Source organism: Falco naumanni, chromosome 5 (assembly GCF_017639655.2).
Source record: "Falco naumanni isolate bFalNau1 chromosome 5, bFalNau1.pat, whole genome shotgun sequence".
NCBI classification, from domain to species: Eukaryota; Metazoa; Chordata; class Aves; order Falconiformes; family Falconidae; genus Falco; species Falco naumanni.
This window is the reverse complement of record NC_054058.1, coordinates 63,876,854-63,903,603: the sequence shown is the minus strand read 5'-3', so window position 1 is coordinate 63,903,603 and position 26,750 is coordinate 63,876,854. Positions and strand designations below refer to the sequence as shown.

The following is a 26,750-nucleotide window of genomic DNA, read 5'->3' as shown; positions in this document are numbered from 1 at the left end:
TTGGAACACAAGCAGACAAAATAAGCAAAACACAAGACCAAGGGTCTGTCATATAGATCTGCAGCCAAAACTTAATAAAAGGGCAATAACTGGAGATATTCACAGCGTTGATCAACTACAGGTCTATACCCCCTCCCCCCAATACATGTGTATAACCAGAAAAAGACATCCAGCATCAGCTTTCAAACAGCTAAAGTGCCCTCAGAGGTCACTTCCATTTTAATACCTGCACAATTCCAGGTGCAACGCCACACAGAGACAACTGCCATCATTGCATAGCCACCTCTTGCCAACTTTGTCACACAGTTCCCAAACAAAAAGCATACAAAATCAGAGGCAGAATGCCATGTATTATTTTACATCAGATTAGAGATTAAAAAAATAGTAATAAAAAAAAGAGTTGTAGTGTTTAGTAGTTTAGTTTGTCAACTCTTCAGACTTTATGAGAATTTTCTTCTATCGCCTCCTACTCTGAAAACTTCCAGTAGCCCTCCTTCTCAAAAAACAAGCCTAACCTTGATGTTATTTGACTTCAAATACAGAAATACATATATACAGAGAAAAAGCCAGGTTTGAATCAATTAACCAAAAGTTAGTTACATATGTGTGACGTTAGAGGAAGTGAGAATATGATAGTTGGCCAGATAGAAGAACAAGTTTCCTTCTGTTCTACCTATAGCATTTCAATAATGACCTGTAATCAGTTAACCCTGGCTATTTCTAGCATAGACTGCCTGACAGCACAGTGCTCCTAACAGTCCCCTCACTCTGCTTCAAATGGCTAAGCATTTCAAACTCTTTCCTCCTTCCATTTCCCTGGGTTAAACGTGTGTTTTCTTTGGATTTGGGAAGACAGACAGACTCATTCCTTGTTACTTCAGCCTCCATTCTGGCATAGAAAGCATTATCCTGGAGTCAGGAGAGAATAAACTAGTTGTCAACTGTCCAACGACCCCAAATCACACCGGTGTGCAGGCACGGAGGACTTACAAAAGCATGGCTGTAACTCTGAGAGATGCCATCAGGGAAGAGAAGCATGATAGCACATAGTCCTTTTCCAGAGCTTCCCACTTATTGTGGATGCAGTGCAGGGAGTCCATGATGAAGCACCAGAACAAGGAAAGCAGGAATACAGACAAAGCATCATCTCAGCAGTGGGTTTTCAAAAGGACAAAGTCATCTGAAAGCTCAAAAAAACCAGGATCCCCAGCGCAATAAGCAGAATTGTGCAATTCAAAAACACACAGACGTGAATCTTACTTTCAAAGGGCTTTATATTACAAAAAAATGTAAGTCACAACGAATGCGAAAAATCCATTCAATGAGGCTTGTTTCCAGTTTGCTAGGAAAGCTACGTTTCTCCTTTATTCCCAGCCTACTGCTGAAAACCTGATTGCCAAAACAGTGACACCTCGAGCTAGATTTTTAAAATCAAACTTGCTCTGCCAGATCCAGTACTCTGAACTTGTCCAGGTTGTAGAAACAAGCCTTCACGACTCTGCCTCCGAAGTATCTCCCATTTAGATCCACAACAGCTGGAATTGAAACCAAGAACAGGTCAGCAAGCACCAATACGGTAAAATAGGCATTCCTTTAGCTAAACAGTCTGATCAGTGAGACTGTTTCATCTCTCTACAGAAGTCAACTCTGAGGTTCACAGGACACAATTCCATATCCTACCTTTGATGGCAGATTCAACCCGTTCAAACTCTAAAAATATTCTTACAGCTTCATCATCAGGGGCACCAGGAATCTGAAACAAAAAAAACCCACCCAACCCAAACCCAGAAGTAATTAGAACAGTAGCAGAATACTGTTTTAAATTGCTGCTCTTCACAGAGGTAGTGAAGAGAACACAATAAAAAAAATAAGACGGTTCCGAAAGCACAATACCCAGAGAATTTCTGCCCCATTTCTGATGCTAAAAGTTTATATCTTACAGATATGGAAAATCCAGAATCACAACACAGCAAAGGACCCTGCAAGATCTTCTAATCTATGTTCCTTCTCTTAGGCAGCAACAAGCCCGTTGTTGAGGGAGAAGTGCCCAGTTTGCTTTCAGAGCAGTCAAAAAGAGAGACGCATTATCTCTTACCTCAAAGATGACACATTTCCCAACCTTGCCATATTTCTCACATTCCTCTTTAGTTTCAACTTCTAGATCTTCATCCACCTCCCCAGCACCTACCATGTTCTGAAAGTTAAAAGAATAAACCCAACTCACTGGATGTAGTGTGTACAGATGATTATATAGACAAATCACAGATGCATGCAACTGTGACTACGAATACTTGTTTACCAGTCAAAAGCCACAGGAGAAGACTGTTCCCTAGTACCAAGACAAGATGACTGTATAATCTAAAGCAGTGCTGATTTACAGTCAGAACCCGTATCTCAGGAGGACACGTATTTTCTCCACAACACAAAGCACCATGTAGGTACGGCCCAGAACCATCTGAGCTGTACAGTCATTGTAACAGGAACACAGGTTTAAACTTTTCAACCAGCCACGTATGCTGCAAACACGAAGACATGTTCTCTTACTCCCAACTTACCCTTAGCAAGACCACTTTAGTTGGGCATTTCAGTATCTCAGTCAATGGATTAGAATCTGCTTTCTTGCCCGTTTCTGCTATGAAGATAGAACAGTGAGTCATGGAATAATTTAAGATTAAAGTTCATTTAAACCTTATGTGGGGGCTTTTATCAGAATCTTACTGTTATCAAATGATGGAATAAAAGCCACAAAATGTAGTTTCATATTGATCAGGAACAGTCAGAACTCACAGCTACTTGGCAAGACAATAAGCTTAAAATTCACATTCTGCAGAAGTGATTTAAGCTAGAACACTGACAACATACTATTTCCTTGAGGGAAATAAATCAGAATCCTATCAGTCAGATCTCCTGACTTCCAACACCTGTGCTCAGGGAGAGGTGCTGTTCTAGTAAGTCTAGATGTTGTCTGTAGATCAGACAACAGCAGGGAAATGAGAACAATATCTGAAGTACGTGATGGGGAAAAAGCCAGCAGGAACAGAGCAGGATCGCCCCTCCAAAAAAGGCTTCCAAACACTAAAGAAGGGCAACTTATGTAGGAAGGCGAACATAAGCTTAAAAAAAAAAAAAAAAGAGGACCATTTAAAAACAAAAAAAAAAAGGCAAAATTTCCACAAGAAGGGGTATAAATCATTCTTCCAACTCTGATTCAGTGTTTTCTGCAAGGACAGATAGTAAACAAAAAAATCCAGGAGCTTTCACTGAGCCTGACCTATTATTTTCCCCTGACCATTTCTCACAAACTTACTGGCGCAGGACAGAATTACCTTTCTCTGTAGAATCACCAACAATGATCTTGCCGCCCCTCTTGCTTGTTTTCTCTACCGACAATGCTGTGCTCAGCCCCTGTTCATGCTTGCCTAGCCCCTGGCCCTCTCTGAAACCATACTTCTGCATGATTTTATGAGCTACTGTCCCCCTGCAAAGAGAAAAAGCATCAGTTACTAAAGGTTTCTTACACAAAACATTAACATTGCATTTCTCCTGAGTGCTCAAATATTCTACCTCCTAAAATGTCATTAAGGAAAGACTGAAAACACAAAAGCTTCTACACACCTTTACAACCTTGCAATTTCACAGCACACCATGGAAAGTGTTACCCTTGAATTACAGATAGAAGAGTTGTCAGAGAAGTTGACTAAACAAAATCGTTTATGTTTTTACAAATACAACCCAACTTCCAGTGCAGGTCAGCATCATACACTCTATAGAATGGCTTGGGTTGGAAGGGACATTTAAAGATCATCTAGTCCAACCCCTCTGCCATGAACAGCGACATTTTTCACTAGATCAGAGTGCTGATAGTAAATCACAAATCAGACTAGAAGAAGGTTTATTCAGCCCAGTTTCTTATCTCTGCCAGTGGCTTGTATCAAAAGCTTTAGAGAAAAGGTGGATGTGGAACAATCTACTTCCCACATTAGATCACAGTCCACTATCTATGAGTTTCAAGTTCGCCTAAGCTCCAGAGTATATGGCTTTGACAGCCCTTCCTGTAACAAATCTGGATACCCTTAGTATTAATTTAAACATGTCTCATCTTTCTGAATTTTCAAGAACATAATAATGTTGTGGCAATAAAGTTCTCAAGCTATTTAAAGGTACCTTTTTTAATAAGTACCTTACAAAAAGCACCTCCACTGACAGGTTTTGAAATTCCCACTGAATGAGTATTCAGAATCAAAATATACCTACACATGTTGACATTTCTTTGGAGACCATAGCTAGATAGGTCAAAACACAAAAACTGTGCCATGGTATACTAGTTTAAACCACAGCATATATTCTGTGCTTAGGCACTCCCCATTTTATCAACAGGCACATGAGATTACACAGAAAATACAGGATCAGTGACTACATGGCTATTCTCTAAGTGTACGCCATGAAATGTACAAAGGCACATTAAAAAGGCCAAAAAGTCTGGCTACATAATGCTGAAAGGTTAAAAAACTAAGTCACAGAATGAAAAGTAGTTAACTGTGTGGTCAAAGCAAGGCAGGTTAGGTCATATTTTTAGCACTTCCTTCAGTGAAGTGAAGGTCCCGGGGTATTGCTAAGGAGAGGTAGTAACAATGCGTAAACTGGTCCGACAGTACTGACTTTGGTTATTCTTTTTCTGGACCATATGGAGAAAAAAAAAAAGCTTTTCTATCAAAGAAATTGCATCAAAAATTGTCTTCAAAATAGAAATGCAGTGTAACAATATAATACACTACATTTTTGTGTCTGTGTTCATCCTGGATACAATTTCGACCACACTGAAGCTGCATACCCAAAACAGCCAATGTGATCGATAAGAAGACCATAGCTAACCACTACACCCTGCAAATGAGATGTCTAAGCTATTTTTAACTACAAATTTGACTTCTCTTTGTTGCCCCAGTGGTAACACAAGTATTACACGCTTGTGTTGGGCATGCTAATCCAAGACAGAAAAGTAAATGGACATATTTGCAGCCACAGCTGCTACATTCATGCAAATATGCTTTGAATTTTTGAACAAACAAAGCAGAGCTGAAATGATTTGCCCACTGATACATAGCAAATTTAAGACAAAGCTGGAAAAGAAATCTAGAGGAATTAACATGCCATCTGTGTTTTCCTGTACACTACATTAGCTTGGCTTGTACAAGACATAAATGCTTTATACTGGAGTGTGGCTTCATTACTCACTTACACAGCCTTGAATGCAATCACTTCAAATGCATTTCTCTTGATGGAGTAAATCCACCACTTTTTCTGTATCCTGCCAGTTAGGACTATATGCACTCAGGCTAACCACATACAGGCAATGGGTTCTGCCTTCCCTACCGACAAACTCTTTTAACTTCTGGTTTCCACCACCTTCAAATGCCTTTTTCCACAAAATGTGCAGAAGTCAAACATTTACCCCATGTTAGCAAGGAAAGAGTTGCTAGGTCCTGTGGGGGAACGAGGTCTTTCTGGCTCATCATACACTGGAGGAGGAATAGCTGCTTTGGAAGATGGTGCCCGAGGTCTCGACTCCTCTTCAAATGGAAATGATGCTACAGCTGAAGAAAACAGAGACATTGGCTGGTTCAATAAAATACTTTGCACTAACTATCTATTTGTTATGAACACTGGAGTACTATACATTCAATCTAACTCATTTAGAGACAACTCTTCATCTGCAAGTTGTACTTTTTTCTGCTTTAATAGTAAAAAAACTACAAAAAAACTTCTTCCACATAAATCCAAATCAGAAGAATGTTACCTTTGCACAGGCTGCTTTAACATCCCCTTACCGCTCTCCCTCAGAAACCAGATCTGAGTTATTCTGGATTTTCCTTGTTGCATACAGAACAAGTTTGTATCCATTGGTCTACAATGCATTTATTAACCTCTTATCAAATGGAGAAAAGAAATATTAAGAGGCCACCTGCATTACAATGAGTTTATCCAGACAGAGAGCAAGCAAACTTAATAGCCCCATTCATCAGGAACAGAATTAAGACAAAAACGCATCAATGCACACAGCTTGGGGCCTGAGGACTGTAAAGAAAAGTACACTGTATGTTTACACAAAAGAGGTATCAGTCTATCAAAAAGAATGAATGCAACTCAAAGCATTTATATCAAAGTAAATATATAAATATATCAAAGTATTTACACAATCTTAAGGGATCTCGCTGACAATTTCTGAACTGCAGCTTTTCCTGGGGGATGGGAACACATACATCCCTGAACACAGGTATCTCAATCATACTGATTCGATCTTGAAACTACCTTCCACTGACAAGTCAAACGGCCAAATGTAAAAAAACCTCACCTACAGAACACTACAGGGAATATGCAGAACACTTTTGAATGTACTTAGGGACATTCAGACTGACTTTATTTCAGATTATTTTCTTGTGAACTAGAACTTCTATCTTACCAAATAAAGCGTCAGATGTGAAGTTTGAGGAAGTTGTACGAGGAAAATAAAATGCCTATTTAAGCAGCAGATGGACTGGACTATGGAACTTCTGCTACAGCAATGTTTTCTCAGGTTTTTCCAGTCCAGCTTTGAGCATCAAATAACAAGCTGTACAAAGGTTTCCTTGTGAGATCAAGTCACATTTTGAAAGCTTCCCCCTCAGGATATTTCTACCATATCCAGCCTATATTTACTTTGTCTTGACACTGCTCAGTTACTCTTATTTACTCAAAACAATCTCCTTCTGTTTTCAATGTTTACACACTTCAAATGCTTTCACTATTATATCATTCACTTACTCTGCCTAGCTTTACTTTTGTTTTTATGTTAATATTTTCATAAATAAAATCAGGACTCCTAAAGAAAAATTTGTGTGTGATTCTTTTTTCTTATTATTTTTTTAAATATACAACATACTCTTCATTAATTTAAAAATGTAAGACAATTAGACATGCAAAAAAAAAAGGGAACAGTTTTGGTCTGATGGCAAAATTGTGCCATCTAGTGGACAGTCTACAAGCTACCTTCACTGCAGGAAGCCCTACTACACACACGCCTCTTAAGCAAGTACCATCCCTCAAAAACCTAGAAAATTCTGTCTGTAGCGCGAGATCCCTTCAGAAAAGATCTTTATAAAGTACCTTCTAAAGCAAAAGGTAATAGGAAAATTCCCTCTCCGTGCTGTGGAGGTTTCTAGTTCACCCAGAGAAACCTGCCTGCGACAGCTCTTTCACTTCAGCGATGAGTATCTGAACGTGATGGTAACAGGCCAGTCTGGCAAACCACTTCTCTAGCCATACAGAAAGAACCCCTCCGAGCAGGGACATGAGGCACAGCAGTACTGCAGCTTCCCCACAGCTTCCCCCATCAGCAAAGAACTAGCACAAAGTTTTCTGCCACAAAGAATCATATGGGAAGAACAGCAGGAGGAGTTAACTGAATAGAAAGTTGAGTGAGAAACAAACACCACTGCTAGGTTTTAGAGAACAGGGTTTTGGCATACTTACGTTCTTTGTCCTTCTCAACAAGAGAAGTGGGTGGTGCAATGGCAGCTCCTCCCATACCTATGGGCAAAATGGAAGACAACACATTTGTATGATTAGGTTCTGCTGCTCGATACAGCTTCGATGAACCTTACCACAGCTGCTGGCTCCTTACCAGCCAATTCTTAAATACATCTCTATCAACTGAAAAATAACAGGACAGCAGGCTGAGAAGTTTCAACAGTGGTGGACTAGAAATGGATGAAAAGCCCATTAAGGGAGAAATCATCAAACTGCAATGCTGTGCTACATATTGTTTCTATCATAAACATATTTCACAGGATTTCAGAATTCAAGATTACAGTGAAACAAACCTTCCGTTCTCAAACTGCTCAATCAAACCAAATGAGGAAAAGATTCTGTTCAAGATTATGTACACTTTCAAAGCAGTGAAGTACAAAGCCTCTTCCATATTTTAATGAGCAATATTCTAATGTAGTCCCAAACTTCCAAGGCAGAGCAAGTATTTCAAATGTCCCCTGTCAGAATTTTTTTTTTAAATAACAACAGAGCTAAATTATTTATTGTAACTTTGCTGCTGAAAGAGAACAAAGTTTAGTTTTGTTTATGAAAAGACATTATCTCATCATCCAGATTCACATCTCCCAACTAATTCTAAGGACATTCAAATAACAAATGCAGGAAGGCTAAGCTTTAACAGTGAAAACTAAACAGTGATTCTCACAGCCTGATTTTTATCTCACACTTCACCCCTTTTCTGGAACCTACACCACGCAGAAACTTAAAACAGGTATCTACAAACTTATGTAAAAAGAGGTCTTTCCACAAATGATTTAGCTGCCATCTGCCCTCAAGGAAAGAACAGTTTTCTGCATTACAACAGTTACGGTGTAGTAAAATGCTAGGTTTATTCTAAAGGCTTAGAAATAACACTATTCTGCTGAGGACAGAGAAACACAGAATCCATGAAATAGAAACAGGATTGTGATTTCCCCCCACCCCACATTTTTCTCCTTTTTCCCCACCAAAAACAAACAGATCTCTTACTTCTTTTTCGTCTCTCCCTTTCATAATCTTCATCTTCATCAGAATCTGGATCTGGCCTTCTTGAAAACCCACTGGCCTCATGTCTGTCTTTACGTCTTCTAGGAGGCACAGTAAGTTAGGATAAGAAAACAAAATTAACTTTCTGCTTTAATTTGTGGCACCACCTTTGGAGTGTGAAATACACTGCTACACTCTAATAGGCACTTTATAATGTTTTCCATAAAGGTGTAAGTAAACATATCTGGTTTTTATTTCTTTGCTTTTATCCTCAGAGTATTTTTTGTGAAATGTAAGATAGATCCGAAGGAAGATCACTTTCCACTTGCAAGTCAGCCAAGAACATATGGAAATGAGGAATGGTCTGAATAAATATAGTCCAAACTGACTACTGTGACTGAATGACTACAATGGAAGAGGTGTTGGATGGAACAGAAAGCAAGGTAACAGACACATTAATTAATCACCCTGCTTTGAACAGAATCTCTTTTAAATTCCCTATCACAGGCAATTCAGAGCAATATCACTTACTCAGTCAATTAAAAAACCCAGTAAGTCAGCATGCTTAAACATCAGAGTACTAAGAAGCTAGCTTGGCAATTAAAATAATATTCAGGCAAGCCTATTAAAACTTTTAACATTAGGTGGGAAATGCTTCAAGAATTGTTGGCCCTTCAACTGTTACTTACTGTGATCATGAGACTACTCATTTTAATACCTTAAAAAAGGAAAAGTATTTTTCCCCCAAAATTAAGAGCACAGCTTGGGGCATAAATCAGATCTCATTCCCAGCACAGCCATCAAAACTGTGCTACAGGATGCTAAGAACAGCACTGCTATGGAACCAGACAAAGTTTCTGAATCTCTAGACTGCAAATTTAAAACAAATGCACACTCTGTTCAAACACCCCGCTTATCACAAAGCATACATGTGATGCAGGTTTGGCCGAGATTGTTTCCCCAACCTTAAATCAGAATGCATAATGTATTTTTCACTTCCTCTCTCTAACGTCCTATGTAAAGACTACCCTCCTGGCCCACACACAAGTACAAGCATGACTAAATAGCAATCAGCACTGAAGCTGTGGAAATGACAGCCCAGATTTCTGAGATCTTGCATGCTAGTATGACAGTGCCTCAGGCATTCCTCCTCCACCAGAACAATGAAGATATAACTGGGAGAAGACAGAAAACTCCACAGTTTCCACAATCTAAACAGAGCAACGGAACACCCCTCTTGTAATTCCACAGACTTTACGTGATTTATACCATAACAAAGATGGCTTTTTAATTTCATTTAAAATAAGCAAATTAATCTTACTGCCTGCCTAGCAGACATTTTACCACCTACTTCAACACGACACTGAATCTGCATTCAATTTCTTTAATATGATTAAAGAGACCTCTTACTCCAGGGAAAGAGCATTAAGGTAATTAAAAGTAAGTCATATTTTCTTTTGTCCAGAGACAAAAGAGTAATAAATACACAATTAACTTACTTAAACTGAATGCAGAATACCAAAAAAGAAAATGCAACTATGCCTCTCAAACGCTGTACTAGCTACATCTTTAAAACCTGAATGCATTCATGTATCAGTTTGTAGTATTTAAAAGCAGAAAGGATGGTTTATCACTGAGTGTTGAAAAGTATTTGTCGTCAATTATACTGACAAGAAATACTCTAAAATACTTGCATGATCGAAGTCTGATAACGATGCATGAAGTACCCAAACATTGCTGCTACTATTGAAATAAAGCACACATAGAAAACTTTGACCCATGTATTTCAGCCAAAGAGGCTGTAAACATGATAAATCTTGTAAATTTTGCACTGTTAAGTAATCTAGCAAGAGCATTAAAACACTGCACTTGTTTCTATAGAAGCATACAGTATTCCTCACAAAACCTTTAAGGGTTTCACTGAAACTGTTTAGAGGAATAAAACTAAAACTGATGTGCCCATTCTCCATATAATTGTCATTACACCATGACTTTAAATGAAAGCCTTACTTTTCTCTTTCTTCAATCTCCTTTTGCCTCTCCAGCTCACGCTGCCTCTGTCGTTCCTCTCTTTGACGTTTTACCACTTTTTCATAGTCATTTGGGAACATGGGATCATACTCATCTGCCAAAGGAATCAACACATCTCCTGCAGAGAAACCACTAGGTACAGGATCCTAAAAAAGAATAAGGAGTTTTTTCAGCTGAGATTTGAAAACACCATCCAGTTGGAAACCAAGAATTTAACACTTCCTTCTCACTCTCAAGAACACAAATCTCAGTTCCTGACTTCTCTAATGGCAGGTAATATCCTAATCACACTGGTGCCAGAAGAAATCTTTGCTTTACTTAAAACTAGTATTTCACCCAGTCTCTCACTATATCCAATTTTTCCAGGAAGAAAGCATCCCTTCCACCCACTCCTCTGCCAAATACAAAGTAACAAATCAGCAGGCACAAGAACTTTTCAAAACCCATGAAATCATTATTAGAACTATTATGGCACATTGCTGTTGCAACCATCTGCAAGGTGTTCTCCCACACAATCTCAGCAGTCTTTTTCAACATCTGCTATTAATAGAATACCAACAGAGGTACACATACTCTTCTCTCATGTGAAAGAACTATTTCAGAACCATTACCTCTGGAAAAGTTTCAGGGAGAAAGTTTCTTTTTATTCCTTACAATGAGAAATCAATTTTAAAAGGTTAGTGGCTTTTCTTTTACTTTTGTTATACAGGTCCAGTTCCAACAGTGGTGTGATGACAATTACATTCATTATTTGCCTGACCAAACTGCTGTCTTGCAAAATACTTTGAAACTGTCCAGGAGAAACATGCTAGGAAGACTGTTTTATTTTAACTGCACATTAGCCTTGGTAATTCCATGTTGTATCACATGGAAGCCTGTATAAAGTTGAAACATTCATTAATTAAAGAACCTCTAAGCAGAGGAAATCAATTTCAGAAAATGATCACTTCTCTGACCACTAGGAAAGATGAGGAAAAAACCACCAAACAGGCTACAGTCAAAGAATTCCAATTCCAAAACATCTGTAAAGAGCTGGACTTCATAGCTGCCTTGGTTTTACCTTTAACCCAGCTGCTACATGAGGTGGTGTGTCCACAATCTGTCTCTCATCAGAAGAGCTCCCTCGTTTCAGGTCAATCACTGGAGCAAGGACTGTTGTTTGTTTTGTTCTCTGACTCTGAAAAATCACCAAAACACAAAATGTCTAAAGAAGGTAACAAAAGTTTCCTAAAAAGCAGATTGTTTTATATACTTGCAGCTGGTGCCTCTTTTTTTTTAAAGGATGAAAACCACTGTATCAAATTCTTCACTGTGCAAAGCTCAATATATCATTACCCTTCGGTTTATCAACACACAACAATTCTTAACATTTCTAATGAACCTTGATGTGGATAATCAAGTTTATGTCACGATTTAGTGGTGGCAAAAGCCACTTGGTTCCAAGACAGATGCTTAGCAACTATGGTTAAAGAGCTGCTACCCAAAAACATATCTGATGTGGTATTTCAAAGAACGTTTCAGTGAAACCAGTGCCTACCTTCCTCTTTTTAAGCAAGTGAGATCAGACTTTGTTTGTGCATGCAGCACTAGAACAAATTGTGGTAAGTTAGGATTAGGACCAGAAACATATTAAAAATGCAGATGATCTCTTCAGATGAGTATGAACTGAGCAGGTTTTTTTTTTTAAAAAAGGGGCTCAGACTTATCCCAAAGATCTACTGGTCTTCATATTTTATCAAGTGATAAAATACACTAATCTATTCTGAACTCTTGAGTTTTCTAATCCTATTGTATTCTTCTATTGGTCTATGCATACACTGCCTATCAGTTACATAGACAGAATATATCTAAGACAGTAGTCAGTTACTTTCATTTATGAAGGTTGTTCCAATTATCCACTAAATCCTGCCCTCAATTTTAGCAGCATAAATCAGGAGTAATTCCAGTGAAAAAATGCTGTGTCTACTGAAGTATTCAGTATCTATGCTACTACTACTTTTTTAATTAAGTAGTCTCACTGTAGAACCTACACACCACCCACAAAGAACACGTATCCTGCTTGAACCAAAATATCAACACTGCTTAAAGAAAAAGGGTGAAATTCTGTAGCAATGAAAAGAGAAAATGGCTCTGTCACAGTTTAAGCTCAAAGAATCAGCCTGCACTACTCCTCCCTTTATATATACTGGAAATACTTTCTGCAAAAATTTCTAATGCACAACAATTTGTACTTTAGCACCAAAAGCCTTTTAAATAGCAAGCATAAAACAATGCAAACATGTAAATAACAACTGATGCAAAATGCCCAAAATGACCAACAGCTGGTACTGCCAACTATTATAGTATGTATGACCCTTACTTACACAAAAAACCCCAACAAAACAAAACAGAAAAAAAGAAGAAAAGCTTAATCCCATTCTCTTTAAAGTTACGTGTGAAGATCAGCTTTTAATTCTGCTACTTAAAAGACCTGACGCTCCCTCTAACAGACTACAAGAAACACGCACCTTGCCCTTATCCCCACCCTCAGTTTTGCTAGGTTCCTCGCTACAAAGTCATAGACAAATACCAGCAAAATTCCCCCAAATTGGTATTCTAAAAGGTCACAAGCTTTCCTCAACGCTCTGAACACAAAATAAGTTTGAACAATAGAAAGCAAAAATAGAAAGGGACTGTACCTTTGCTTGTGTGAGAGCTGCTTTCTTCACCTGCAGTTGAGACTGTAGTAGTTTGAAATTTTTGGACCAGCCTTCTGTTTTAGAATCGCTGGTTTCAACTCCCAGGTCGTCGTAAAGTGACATTTTCTCTTCAATTTAAAACTGAAAGACAAAAGGAAAAATCCATGACATAACAAATCTATGTTCAGGGCTTGTTTGCTACTAGTCTGCATACGTTACTACACCATATTTTTATACAGCTTTTTTTCAAAGTCAGAGAAAATTCAAAGTAAAAATGTTTTTCTGGCTAGTAACAGATACACATAACTAGAGTAAGGCTGTATAAAAGGGACTTTTGAAAGGTGATGAATACTGTTCAAGTGTCAACAAGTGCTGGAAAGTTCTTAAAATTATGTCTGTAGCATTAGATATCAATCACTTCATGCTTTGAAGAGGTTACGCTTAATCCACACTGGTATTTTGAGGTTCACAAAGAAATTCAATGTTATGTATCACACAAGCCTCAAAATTTCTGAATCAAACACAAAGGAATTGTTGTCTCTTCTGAGCTTAAAAACTATCCACACAAACATGTCAACATTCCAGTCATCTTATTACATCTTCCTATTTTTTGCATCACTGTAAAGGAATAGCCTTCTTAGAGTAAATAAACTTGCCAGAGTATTATTAAGTAACAATTTCCACAATATTTAAAATACAAATACACAGAACTTATATACGCATGTACATGCAACACACACATACATACAAAGTTAGCTAGGTAACAACCTCAGTAACATGACATGAAATGCATCACTTTGATATTGCATCTGACCTGAACAGAAGAAAACAAAATTTGAATGCAATGAGAGCTCAATCACCAGTGGAACAAGCCGTGAGCTCATTATTTAGATTCTGATAGCCTTGAATTACAGTATTTTCACCCAAAAACTGTAACTGCTTAACCTACTGCAGGCTCAAACACGACTGATTAACAGTCTGCAGTGAAATCTTACAGACTCATCAGCAAGATTTTGATCCCACAGATCTGACAGATACATACATATATTTGAGGGAACCTGCCCAACATATTCAACATACAGGAAATGAGTCTTGCTACAGATATAACTTACACACATTTAAACCTGTGGAAAAAGTCTCAGATGCAGCAGAGAACAACTGTATTACAACTCCAAAAGGTGGCAAGCTCAGCAAAATTTTTTTTTAAAAAATGCAACAATTAAACCTGAAGGGGAATATGGACAACTGAGGCTCAGCAGAAGAGAGTTCACCACAGGAAAACGGAGGTGGTTACACTCATTAGACATTATTAAACATATAGGCAATAGGGAGTGAAACATATAGGAGAACATTATAGTGCATACGGGAACAGGATGAGGACAGGGCACTACAAGAAATCCCACTTGCCACAGGGCAGTGAAGTTTACGCAGCAGGAGTGCTGCTATCCTGAGGGAGACACGATGCACTTGGGGTACGTTATACTACGCGTATGGATGAGGGGAGGCTGCTGCCATGGCGGGAAAGGGACTTTGTGCCCAGCGCCGACAGGGGCCGGGGCGCACCACAGCCGGGGGGCTGAAGGGAGCAGAGCAAAGGGCCTGTCACCGCACCGGCAGCAAGCGTGGGCTGCTATCCCCGTCCCCACGCGGTCGGCGGGGCCCGCGACCTGGGACGCAGCCGGGACTGAGGGGCCCTGACCGACACCCCCCCCCGCACCCGCCTAGACCCCTCCGAGGGGGGCAGCCGCACGGCCGAGGCCGCTGAGAGGGGACAGCCGCCGGCCCCCCGCTCCCCCCTGCCTGCTTCCCCCGCCCCCGCCCCTCGGAGCCCGGTGCGGCCTCCCCGGGCAGACAGGGCCGGCCGGGGCCCGCCGCTCGCCGCTCACCCGTCACGGCGCCGCCGCCATGAGCCGGCCGCTGAGGCAGCCGGGAAGCGCAACCCCTGGGCGCGGCCGCGCCTGCGCACTGCCGCCCGCGCGCCTGGCTCGGCCAATGGGCGCCGAGCACGCTGCGGCAGCGTCGCCGCTTTAGCGCCCCCTGGCGTCGGGCGGCCGGCAGCACGGCTCTGCCCCCGCCTCCCTCCCGCTCCGCCCAGTGCGCACCAGTAAGGCACTGGGAGGGAAGCCCCCGCCCTTCGCAGGGAGCTGCGGGCTGGGATGAGGCGCTGTGATCCGTTACAAGAGAGAATGGAGGAGGCGTTCGGATTGCAGACCTTCCTCTGCACTTGCAGCGCTGGTGAGGGTGCCAGGCCCGCAGCGAGCCTCCTCAGCGGCCTGGCGTTCCGGGCCTGGGCCTGGCTGCCCGCAGCCCGGCCTCCCGCACCCTGGCGAGTCCGTAGCACATTGGTCGGGCAGGCAGGGCAGGGCAGGGTGCAGCAGAGTGGGGCGCAGGGGTGAATTTTGCAAAGGCAGAAGGGTGATAGCCGGTTGCACACCCCATTTTTCATCATGGGTCTGAAATCTGGGCTGCTGGCTCCCTCAGTCCCAAAGGAGCCCAAATTTCTTTCAGTTTTCATGATGCACGTGCAGTGTAATAGGTGCTCTGAGCTTTGTTTCCTTCCTCACGCCGGGAATCCAGCCCCTGATGTGCAACAGGGTGAGACTGCGGCGCTGGGCCAGGTCAGGGGTCCCCTGCAGTCAGGGTAGCCCCGGGGTTTTGAGTCCTGTGCTGTGGTGGTATGTCCCAAACCCACTCGGAAAAAGTTCCCGGTTGAGCTGAATGAGGTGGGGTCATACATCTCATGGGCTGCATGTGAAGGTTGGCCGGTCTCTAATGATCCCTGCAACAACCCTGTTAAACAAGGTGCATGGAACCATGGTGGCAGGGTTTAACCTCAGCCCCACGCAGCTGCTCACTCGCTCCTCCCCAGTGGAGTGGGGGAGAGAATCAGGAGGGTAAAAGTGAGAGAACTTGTGGCTTGAGATAAAGACAGTTTAACAGCTAAAGCAAAAGCTGGGCATGCAAGCAAAGCCAAACAAGGAATTTGTTCACCACTTTCCATGGAGAGGCCGGTGTTCAGCCATCCCCAGGACAGCAGGATTCCATCACGTGTGGTGGTGACCTGAGAAGACAAATGCCGTAACACCAAACATCTCCTCCTTCCTTCTTCTGCCTCCAGTTTATATATGCTGTGCATGATGTCCTATGTTATGGAATATCCCTTTGGCCAATTTGGGTCAGCTGTCCTGGCTGTGTCTCCTCACAACTCCTTGTGCCCTTCCAGCCCTTTGGAAGCTGAAAAGTCCTTGACTTAGTATAAACATTACCCAGCAACAACTAAATCACCAGTGTGTTATCAACATCGTTCTCACACCAAATCCAAAACACAGCCCCACACCAGCTATTAAGAAAATTAACTTGATCCCAGCTGAAACAAGAACACACAGGAGTAGAGACAAACATTAAACAGAAAGTAAAATATATTTTGCCAGGATGGTTTAACACCAAATAGCAAACACTATCAGATGCTTTACATAGCTCACATGAAGAAAGCCGCTTCAAATCCCAGTGGCAACAGCAATACCAAACCCCATATTAGTTCTGCACTCAGAATTTCAATGATCGTCAAGGTTTTTCAGGTTTAAGAGTCCATGTCGCTGCTGAGGAGAGAAGAAATAATTGTTGTAGCTGAATTGTGAGTTTTTTGGGAAACAGTCGAGTGTAGAGATATGTCCCTGCAATATGATGAGCTGCTGTTGACCCTTATTTAGTTGGAGCTAAACTGGAGTTTGAAGCAGATATAGGAATTCAGTTGGCAGAGAACAGGACTACATTTATGCCCAACACTGCATTTTCCCTGCATGTTATATCACCATACTCTATAGTGTATTTCTAACTCCTTAAGAATTTTGAGTAGTTTAGTGAACGAGTAATCTGGCAGCTTGTCTCCTTGGGTGTTCAGCATTTCCAATTACTTACAAAGCACACCTTAATTCTGGGGGAAAAAAATGAAGAAAATATGAGACTCTTCTGAGTTTGACAACACAGTTGTCGTGAAAATGTTAGGAGGAAATAAAACTTGCCATCATTTCACATCAAGTGTATTTCAAACATCCCCATCTATTATTCAGGCATGTTTATTACCATTTCCCTGTGCCATCACTGTCACTAATACGGAGGTCACCACGTAATTGTGTTATTGCAAATTATTTGGCTATTTAGAAGTATTTATTGCATTATGACATTTGGGCCTAAAGTGGACTGGATCGGTTGATTTCTCTGATCACCTAGCTGCAGAAATAATTTTTGTTTTCCAAAACAATCCCTAAAATTCTGTATCTGTCTGAGCCTGGATTTCACCCAGCCACACCAACCACACCATCTTTTCCAGGTAGCTCACTTCAAAGTCTTGCACTAGTTGTTCAGAGTCTTCTTTTTGACAACAGCAAAAATGGATTTTCTTTTTTGCTTATAATGGACAGGTGTATCTCCAGCTCTTACCAAGCATGTCAGATAGGATGAGCTGAGATTTCTAGGAATTATGGCCACTTGCACCACATGATAAAGCAATGTAAATAAACGTGCAACACTGTCTGCAAAGCAAAGCACAACCTCCAACCTCAAAGCAGATAGCACTGTCACTTCAGCCTCAAAATACTACAGACACTATATATTAATCAGAAAGAAAGACTATCTCCAGCATTGGTTTTGACTGCACTTCTATGCAGTTTATTTCTCCATGGTTAGCTGAAAAAATGGTGCTAGTAAGTAAAGTTACTACTTAAGATTTCCAATTTCAATTTCTGGACTATACTAGACTCTTGTTCTCCTAGTTGTTCTGCTTTCTACTAAGGCAGTCTTTCTAGGCAGTGCATTTACAGATGGACCTATTTTCATAACAACAGTAAAAGCTTCTTAAATATAAGAAGAAATTGTCTTCACTTTATTTATGGAGGATCTCCCAAGTATATTCCTTTGGTTTCTTGCCCTAGCAATGCCTGCATTTTTAAAGGAAGGATTGCTATAATTCACATATCTGTAACTTTCTGGAAGAAAGAAAATCATCAGGACACTTGAATACTAATTTTACAGTGACAGAATCCCATTGAGAAAACTGGTATCCTATGTTAAAGCAAGGAATCAAATAGTTAATTGCATCAAAAGGTATTGAGAGAAATCACTGTGGGTTGAAATGTCACAGAGGAACACCACAGCATGACAGTCGCTGGGAAAAACTAGAAAGAGATTAGAGTCTGCAAAGGTGGAAAACAAGATAGCAATAGGAGTTTTCAATTCCTCCTAGGAACAAGTCACAACAGGGAGGGCAAAGGCTAAATTATTAGACCTGTAAATAACTACTTATTAAAGCAACACATCAGATAATTCACAAGAAGAGAAGCAACTCTTGGTTGAGTCTAGAAAGTGCATTAGGCATGGATCAAAATTTGTTAATCATTGGAATAATAACCACAATATACTTGTACACACCTGTGTAAGAGCAAAGCAGCCAACAAAAGCCATCTCATGAAATTCAGGAAGGCTGCAGGCAGAGCGAGAAATCTCACCCAGCTGCCAAATCTAGAGATCCCAGACAGACTGGAAAAAGAGGAAACATTTGCGGGGTAATCCCCAGCGCTACGCATCTTGGAGACAGGTAGTAACTGTGGCTGAAATCTCTTTTTCAGCTATATCTGCAAAGGTGGGGAAGCGCTGGCCAGCTCTGTGCCGTCCAACAGAGCCACGATGATGCTGAAACTTGATCTTCCAAATATATTTTTTTCCTTTAGAATTTTAAATGTTGAATCCCACTGATGATCACTGTCTCAGCAGTTCTGCCTCTGTACCTGCCTTTCTTATCTCATCTGGCTTTGCTCTGTACCTTTTCCTGCAGCTTCTTCTCCCAACTTAGCAATTTTCTCAGCTGTTTGAGATGGGTTTGATGCGGTTGGGTCTCCTCGACTCCTGGGAGAGGAGATGAGGGGGATTATGGAGATGGGGTTACAGGCAGGACCAAAAAGCTGTGAATAAACTCATGATTTTCACACCGTGACACTGTAAGAAGTGCCACCAGCCTGGATTGTGAGCCCTTGTTGTACCGACAGGCAACCTGGAAAAGGTGAACAGCCAAGGTGATAGCATTTGTTGCGGATCCCAAATTATTCAGAGTAATCAGGCAGAAGCTGAAAGCAAAAAGTTGCAGAAGGATGGCAGAACGCTGGCTGGGTGATGAGATGGCAGATGGGACCCAGTGTTAATGAATGCAAAGCAATGCACGCAAGAGAAAATAGTACTAACAAAACACACACAGCAGCAGGCTCTAAATCAGCTGCTTCCATTAAGGAAAGAGATTCTGCTTTCATTGTGGATAATTTTCTAGAAATGCCTACTCAGTGCTCTGAAGGAGGCAAGAAAGCAAACAGGCTGCTAGGAAGCATTGAAATAAAAAAAAAAAAAAAAAGGGAGGAAACATACCCATAAATCCAACATGTATGGACACCTTTGAGTGGCCATCTAACTCCTGGGCAGCCCATCCCTTCCAAGAAGCAGCACTGCAATACAAAAACTTAAAGAAATCAGATGTGTTGGGTGAAAAGAGACAGCTGAAGGGGATCCTGAATGCATCCGACAGCCAAAATGGTGTAGAAAAGGTACACAGGGAGTTCTCATTTTTCTCCCTGATGGCGATTTCTAAGAAGACGTAAAATAAAGCAATGCTGGAGAGAAAAAGCAGCCTATAAATGCCTCATTTCTTACAATTCCCCTTAAGCGTTGATAGCAGTTTTAGAGGGATGTGGATCATTTGCGCTACCTACTACAGCTCTCCGCTGAGGACGAGGGTTGCTAATGTGCCAGCACGGCATTAGAGGGCAGTGCGCGGCAAGCTAACTGCGGGCTTTGGGTGGCCACGGTGGCTGCAGGAAACCCCCTCAAAACCGCAGAGCATCAGGAGAGCCGAGCCGTTCCCACCCACGCAGGTGGGAAATGGTGGGGACCACAACGTGGCGCAAAAGCAAACCACCAAGGCTGCTCAGAGAAGGGTTTCTAAGTTGAAAAGTTGTTAAATCCCATCAGATGGTGGTTTCCAGCCACTGGTGGAGGTCCCAGGCGGAGAACTGACCCTGCCACACACTACATTTGCTGGCTTGGTCCTGGCAGCACCTTCAAACCTTTCTGGACATTTTTTCTTTCCTCCTGCACCCCACCCTGGCCCAGAAAATATCTGTTTGATTATCACTGCTGTCTGCCCAATGAATTCCTTCGGCGTTGCCCATGTGGCAAAATGAAATATGAAGGGGAAAGTGCAAGAAAAAAAATTATCCTGGCTTGGGAAAATTGGCTTAGGTTTGGTGGCTTGAAAAAAAACCCCAAAACTGGAAGGAGTAGTAACCTGAAAGAATTGAAAATAGGTAGAAAGGCGTGTGAAATATTTTTTCTTCTACTAAGGGAACAGCTGAAAATGTGACTGTGAAAATGATGAAGAAAATGGTGTATTTTTGCTGTATATAGAATGACCCAAAACCCCAGAAAATTGTGGGGTTTTTTTACCTGGTTTTTACTTATTTCACATTTTTACCTAGTTTCATATTTTGGCTGAGTTCCATAATGAAAATGAGTAAAAAGTGTCTCAAAACAGAAATACTTCATCACAGATGAAGTTTCTGACACACATATTTCAATATTTTTGATTACAACTAAAGAAAGCTCCGTTGCTATTGACACTGCAGTGGAGTGTTTTTGTTTGGCCAGCAACGGGGAAAAAAATGCTATAAATGAGGAACTGACCATTTTGTCCTACCGTCACTGTCTCAAGTTTGTTTGAAGAACTGAGAAAACATGTTGAAAATGTAACAGTGAAAATATTACACATGACTAGACTTGGTACAGATGGGACGTCTGCTGTCACTGAGAGAAAAAAAATGGTTGTGCTGCTCTGCTAGAGGAAGGATTTGGGTAGAAAGTTATTCAGATCACCCTGCATTAGCCATCAAGAGTGTCTTTGTGCCAAAAATACAGGTTTCTTACATGCTTAAAATCCCACTGTCTGAGGCATCAATAAATTGGAGGGATTTCAGGTGTTTTGTGTTTGCTGGGAGTTGGACTCGATGATCCTTATGGGTCCTTTCCAACTTGAGATATTCTAGGATTCTGTGATTTTATGAAAATGAAGGAGACAGGGGGTGGGGTGGGGTGGAGGGTGGGAGTTAAACCTCTGTTGCATTGGTCATCAGCTTTAAAACTAATAGCTTTGAGAAAGATTTTGGAAGCCAAGGCAAACACTGAAGGGAGGATTTGGAAGAGAAGGAGAAAATCAGCTTTACAAGCTGGCTTGCTTGCCTTCCCAACCATTACTCTGTGTGCCTGCGGTGAAAGCTTTCGGTCCAGCATTCCCATCTTTCCTTTAGTTTTCTCTTATATCAGAGCCAAACCTTGGTTAAACCATTATCTTTTTTTTCAAAATTTCAATAGCTTCCGCTCCATTTTAAAGACCAAGTGACGTTAAGTGCTACAGTGGAGATTCCTCGCTGTTAGACTTGTCTCCAGGTTTGAAGATTTTATGCCAGGAAAGGCCATTGGTTAAATTCACTAAACCTTTTCCCATGTAAAAGAGCTCACTCCCTTTCAGAATCATTCAGCTCCTCTGATTTTCCATCCTAAAATATTGCTTCAATCTACTACAGTTTAATAGTGACACTAATGCATTTCCTATCATTCTGAGAGCCCAGCTTGGGACCATTTGAAGGATTCTGGGCAAATGAAAACATCTCCAGTTGAGTACTCAAAACCAGGAGTCTCAGACAGCAATTTTCACCAGCAGTTGAAACATCTGAATGAAAGCTCCTTCCAAATTTACAGGTACATTTTTTGAACTGAAATATAATTCTGGATTTGAGATTACATTCTAAGAACTGTGGGCTGTTACTGAGCAATACAGCTTTGCTCTGGAAATGCATCTGTACTGACGTTTTAGAGATAGGTAAGGTTACCCTTCCGCTTGCTGCAGATTTTTATCAGATTCTTATGAACAACCGTTTTCAGTCCAAAACAGCTGAATTCAAGAACTTAATGTTCAAGGAGAATACTTTGAGCTCCTGTTGTGATGGCCATCGTGACATTCTTGGCATAACCAGATTTTTTTGGTGTTAATAACACATTGATGGGCATTAAGATACCCAGAGAGGTTGTGCAGTCTCCATCCTTGGTGGTTTTCAAGCCCCAGCTGAATAAAGCCAGGTGAGGTCCCATAGCCAACCTTGTGTTAAGGAGCAGGTTGGACCTCTCCTTTCCAATCTGCATTATCCTATGAATCTCTTATTTCTATGGCTTTGTTACTTGTTATACAGAGATGAGGTGAAGGAGAGAACTTTAGCATCCAGGCTTGCTCTGGATTACTAACCAAGTGCTTTGAGCACTGCGAAAATGTGCAAAAGAAGTTCTCCACCTCCTTCTCCTCCATTAGTTGTTTAGCTCAGAAATGGCAAAAGTACTGTAAAATGCAAGTGGATAGTGCCATGTTCCCTGAATCAGCCGTCTGCTCAGCCTCACCTCAGTGAATTACCTATTGTCTGATTCCAAGTGACACCTTGTTGTCCATAGAGGAGCATCATGTCAGATGTCTATGTAAGACCTGTTAGGTCAACGGAGAGAGCTAGATATTTTCCTTGAACCCTTTGAATCACTCTAGAGAACCCTGTATTCTTGCTTGTGACTACATGGAGAGCCAGAACACTTAAGATGGCTATCTGAAAATATCTTGCCAGATTATCTTACACAGACATCTAAAAGGTGCAGGCCACCTAAACAGTCCTCCCATTTCTGATCCTCAGCCTACATCCCTCATAGTAATATATGGGTTCTTAGTAATAATTATCTTACACAATCCAACACTCTAGTGCAAACACAGCTGTTATGATTTCACAGAATCACAGAATGATTGAGGCTAGAAGGGACCTTTGGAGGGCATCTTGTCCAATCAGCTGCTCAAGCAGGGTCTCCTAGATTTGGTTGCCCAGTACTATGTCTAGACAGCTTTTGAATATTTGTGAGGATGGAGACTCCACAACCCCCCTGGGCAACATGTGCCAGTGCTCAGTCACCCTCACAGTAAAAAAAATGCTTCCTGATGTTCAGAGGGAGCGTTCTCTGCTTCAGTTTGTGCCCATTGCCTCTGGTCCTGTCCCTGGGCACCGCTGAGCAGAACTGAGCCAGCTCCATTGTCTTTGTGCCCTCCCTTCAGGTATTTATACACATTGATAACACCCCTCTGAGCCTTCTCTTCTCCAGGCTGAACAGACCCAGCTCTCTCAGCCTTTCCTCACAGGAGAGATGCTCCAGTCCCCACATCATCTTTGTGGCCCTTTGCTAGACTCTCTCCAGTATGTCCATCGTCTTCAGGATGGATTCAGACCTCCTTATGGAATTGCTGGTCTCCCGTTATGGGATGTATTACCCAAGCTGATGATTTCACATAACTTAAAAGGTTGCTTTTATGAAGGGTACCACAGAATCTCACCTAGTCCGTGCAAAGGATTGCCAGCTTAACAGAAGTTCAACTTATTTTCCGTGCATGCAGCTTTTTGTGCTAGGACATGTTCTCTTCTGTTTCTTCTGTGGCTTTCTTCCTCTGTGGGTAATGTACAGTATCCTTGGCCCTGAAGTATGTCCAATAGCATTGATATTCTAGGTGAATTTTTGAAGGTAAGATAAAGCTTCTGATATTCAGAATCTGTTGAATGAAGATCTGCTGGTTTAGAGTAGTCCTAGAAGACTTACACATCAACCTTCAAGATTGCCTCTGCCACAGAGGTGCTTGATGCAGAGATGGGTATATTGGAACATCCTCATCCTTGACGTTGTGAATGGACCAGTCTGGTCTAAATGATGGGATTCTGCTGGAGGATCCAGACCTTCAGCAAGCTCCAGGCAGCACTTTCCAGCTGTTTAGGAATGATAGTTCCCATCTCAGAATCAGACTGTGTGTATTGGATATATGGACATATAAGATCAGGTAAGATGTCTCATACAATTACAATTAATCTCATCCAATTTTAGCTATCTAAAACTGAGATGCCTAGGAAGTTTTCAAGCATGGTCTATGGCCAGGTGGTGAATCATCTCTATAAGACATTTCTAGTCCATGGAACAGCACTTTCTTAGTTTACTGGGACAGTTTCCATATGCCACCTTATGTCCCAGGAGTTATTTTTGTTCATAGTTTTCATTTGATAAAATAGTTTGTGTGCCTTGAGCTTTTTGGTAACTCTACAATTTGCAACGTACTCCTGTAGTAAGAAACAAAGAGCTATGTGTTTATTCAGAGTATGCCATCTCATGCAAGAGAGAAAAAACTTTTATTTTGTATGTTGTAAAACAAACTCATAACTGGATTAAGGACCAGGTTATTCTGATTTGTCTAGGTATGATTTCATGCCTCTTCCTTTGGAGATATCCTGATTGTTGGAAAAGGGCCTCATAACTGGACTACACTGATGGTAATCTAGCCCAGTTTATCAACTCCTATGTTTCCTAAGAAAAAGCACTGTAAGCAGAGGTAGAGTATCCTGAAGTCCTTAATGATCTGGTCCTACAGCATCATGGAAGGCAAATGAAGGAGGCCAAACACTGAGCTTTCATCTTTTTAAATATGGCAATGTTCGCCATGTCTTTTGTTTTCCCTCGTACACTCTTTCCAAGTGTCTTTCCAAGACCTTAACCATAAGCAAGCAATGAGCCAGGTGTGAGCACTGTCCATCCTTCTGCTCCTGAAAAACAAGGAAGACATCAGAAAAAAAACACCAACCCCACTCTTCAGGTAACAGCCTTGTAAACAGCATTACCTCCACCATCAGAGCAGACCACATGCACGTAAAAGGATGTGTTATCAAAAATATCTATAATGGTGACCTTAAAAAAGTACAAGAAATGCTAATGAATTTCTTGTTATTTTAGAAAGGGACTTTCTTCTCTGTTGGTGCAGAGAGCTTCCTGAAGCAAAAACAAATGAAGCTCTTCTCTCTTTCTTTTTAAATATAAAGTAGGAAACCTTTTGACTGAGCTTCTGCTCAGTTGCTTTCTAGCTATTCAGCATTAGGAGGTGGTGCTCCAAATTAAGACTTTTAAAGTACTGTCTTTTCTCAAAGGGTGCATGACTTTAAGCAGAGAACATGGAGACATGTTGCAGTTACAATAGAGATTGTTATCAACAATTTATTGTTAACAGCCTACAGGTGTGAGGCAGTGGGGAAGGCAGGGGAGTCACTTCCCCAGGCCACATTTGGAGTTAGTGGAGGAGCCAAAATTAGCTGTCTCCTCTGGCCTCATCCTTCTGATGCTTGTTGCCTTTGACAGCAAGTCTTTCTCATGAAGCTCTCCCTCTCTTAGCACATCTGCTTTCTCAGTTGCATGTGTTGGTTACAATTTGTCATTTTAAAGCCCACTGTTGGAGCTGGATGTTGCTGGGATGGAGCCTTCCCAGGGCAGAGCCAGGTTGTGCCACCATGGGGAGCCTGTGGCAACGCTCATGGTGGTGAATCGGTACCAGCAGCTCTGCTTTACAATGTCATTTTTCAGGGAGCATGAGAAGCTGAGGTTTGGCCGTGCATGACCACTGGAATGCCACAGCAACCCCAGCGCAAAACCATTTGCATTACAACAGGTGCAGTTGCCTCCTACCTGAAGGACATTTTTTTTCTTCTGAGTTTCTTCAGCTCAGAATTATACAGTACGTTAATGGTGACTGGCACTGCTGGCCACACTGAGCCACAGTGAGAGGTGCTGGTTTTGTGCTGAGCTGAAGCAAGCCATGTCCTTGGTACCTGTCCAGTTCCTCTGTGTTTTCTTCTCTCTCTTCCCTCTCTGACTGATTTAGCCACGCTCTAGGGCAGTGCCCATTGAAGACATAGCAGGAGGATTCCAAGTCTGGCCTTTGCTGCACTGCAGAACTTGATAAAGTGGAAAAAGGAGCAAGCTATACATAACAACATCTGGGCCAAGAACTGGGAAAGGGAACATTTATTTTAATGTCTTGATACAAGTCTTTAATATCTTAATCTTTTTGATTCCACTTAAGAGAGATGATACAATCACCTTGGTGGACACAGTTTGGACACTAAACAGCCAAGCAGGTAGATACTATCCTTCTACTATAATTTATATTTTCATATTATCCTTTATCTGTTCTTTCTATAGCATCTGAGCTGTATCTGGCATAGTGTCTGGAGTGCTTTCCTCTTCTAGCTTTAAATGAGCTGATAAAACACTCCAAATTGAGGAGGCTCAGCGTCTGGCTTTTATTAGTCACGTCAAATATTTCATGTTTTCCACTTGCTCACCATGAAGACGGCAGATGGAAATTTTTTTTTTTTTTGAGTGCTACTCTTTTTATCATGCAAGTAACAGACGTAATGAAGATGTTCATGAGGGCATCTGAGTGAGGAGCAGTCTGACTGATGGGAAGTAAATCAGCTCTGGGAAATCTTGTCCTCTTTTCACTGCTTCAACACAAGTGTCACCAAACTCGGCGTAACATGAGGCTATGTGAACTCCCTCATCCCCAAA

The 26,750-nt window shown here is 41.4% G+C and overlaps 1 protein-coding gene and 1 long non-coding RNA gene across 5 annotated transcripts; one reads left to right on the top strand and one right to left on the bottom strand.

Moving 5' to 3' along the window:
• Positions 1-1,256: 1,256 nt before the first annotated feature.
• On the bottom strand, positions 1,257-15,213 carry RBM17 (RNA binding motif protein 17). 4 transcript variants are annotated; one of them, XM_040595604.1, is made up of 12 exons: positions 15,143-15,213; positions 13,257-13,397; positions 11,639-11,755; positions 10,558-10,724; positions 8,551-8,648; positions 7,507-7,563; positions 5,450-5,591; positions 3,327-3,478; positions 2,556-2,632; positions 2,096-2,194; positions 1,681-1,753; positions 1,257-1,535 (listed from the first exon to the last, which is right to left on the bottom strand). In XM_040595604.1, the coding sequence occupies exons 2-12, from the start codon at positions 13,377-13,379 to the stop codon at positions 1,432-1,434; spliced, it is 1,209 nt and encodes a 402-aa protein (XP_040451538.1). In that variant the 5' UTR covers positions 13,380-13,397; positions 15,143-15,213; the 3' UTR covers positions 1,257-1,431. The 4 variants fall into 4 exon arrangements, with proteins under 4 accessions (XP_040451538.1, XP_040451540.1, XP_040451537.1 ...); XM_040595606.1 differs by having other exon boundaries at positions 8,551-8,645; XM_040595603.1 differs by having other exon boundaries at positions 15,099-15,156.
• Positions 5,598-12,430, top strand: LOC121088928. Its single transcript, XR_005828076.1, has 3 exons — positions 5,598-6,182; positions 11,814-11,819; positions 12,419-12,430. It is a non-coding gene; the product is annotated as an uncharacterized LOC121088928 (long non-coding RNA).
• Positions 15,214-26,750: the final 11,537 nt, after the last annotated feature.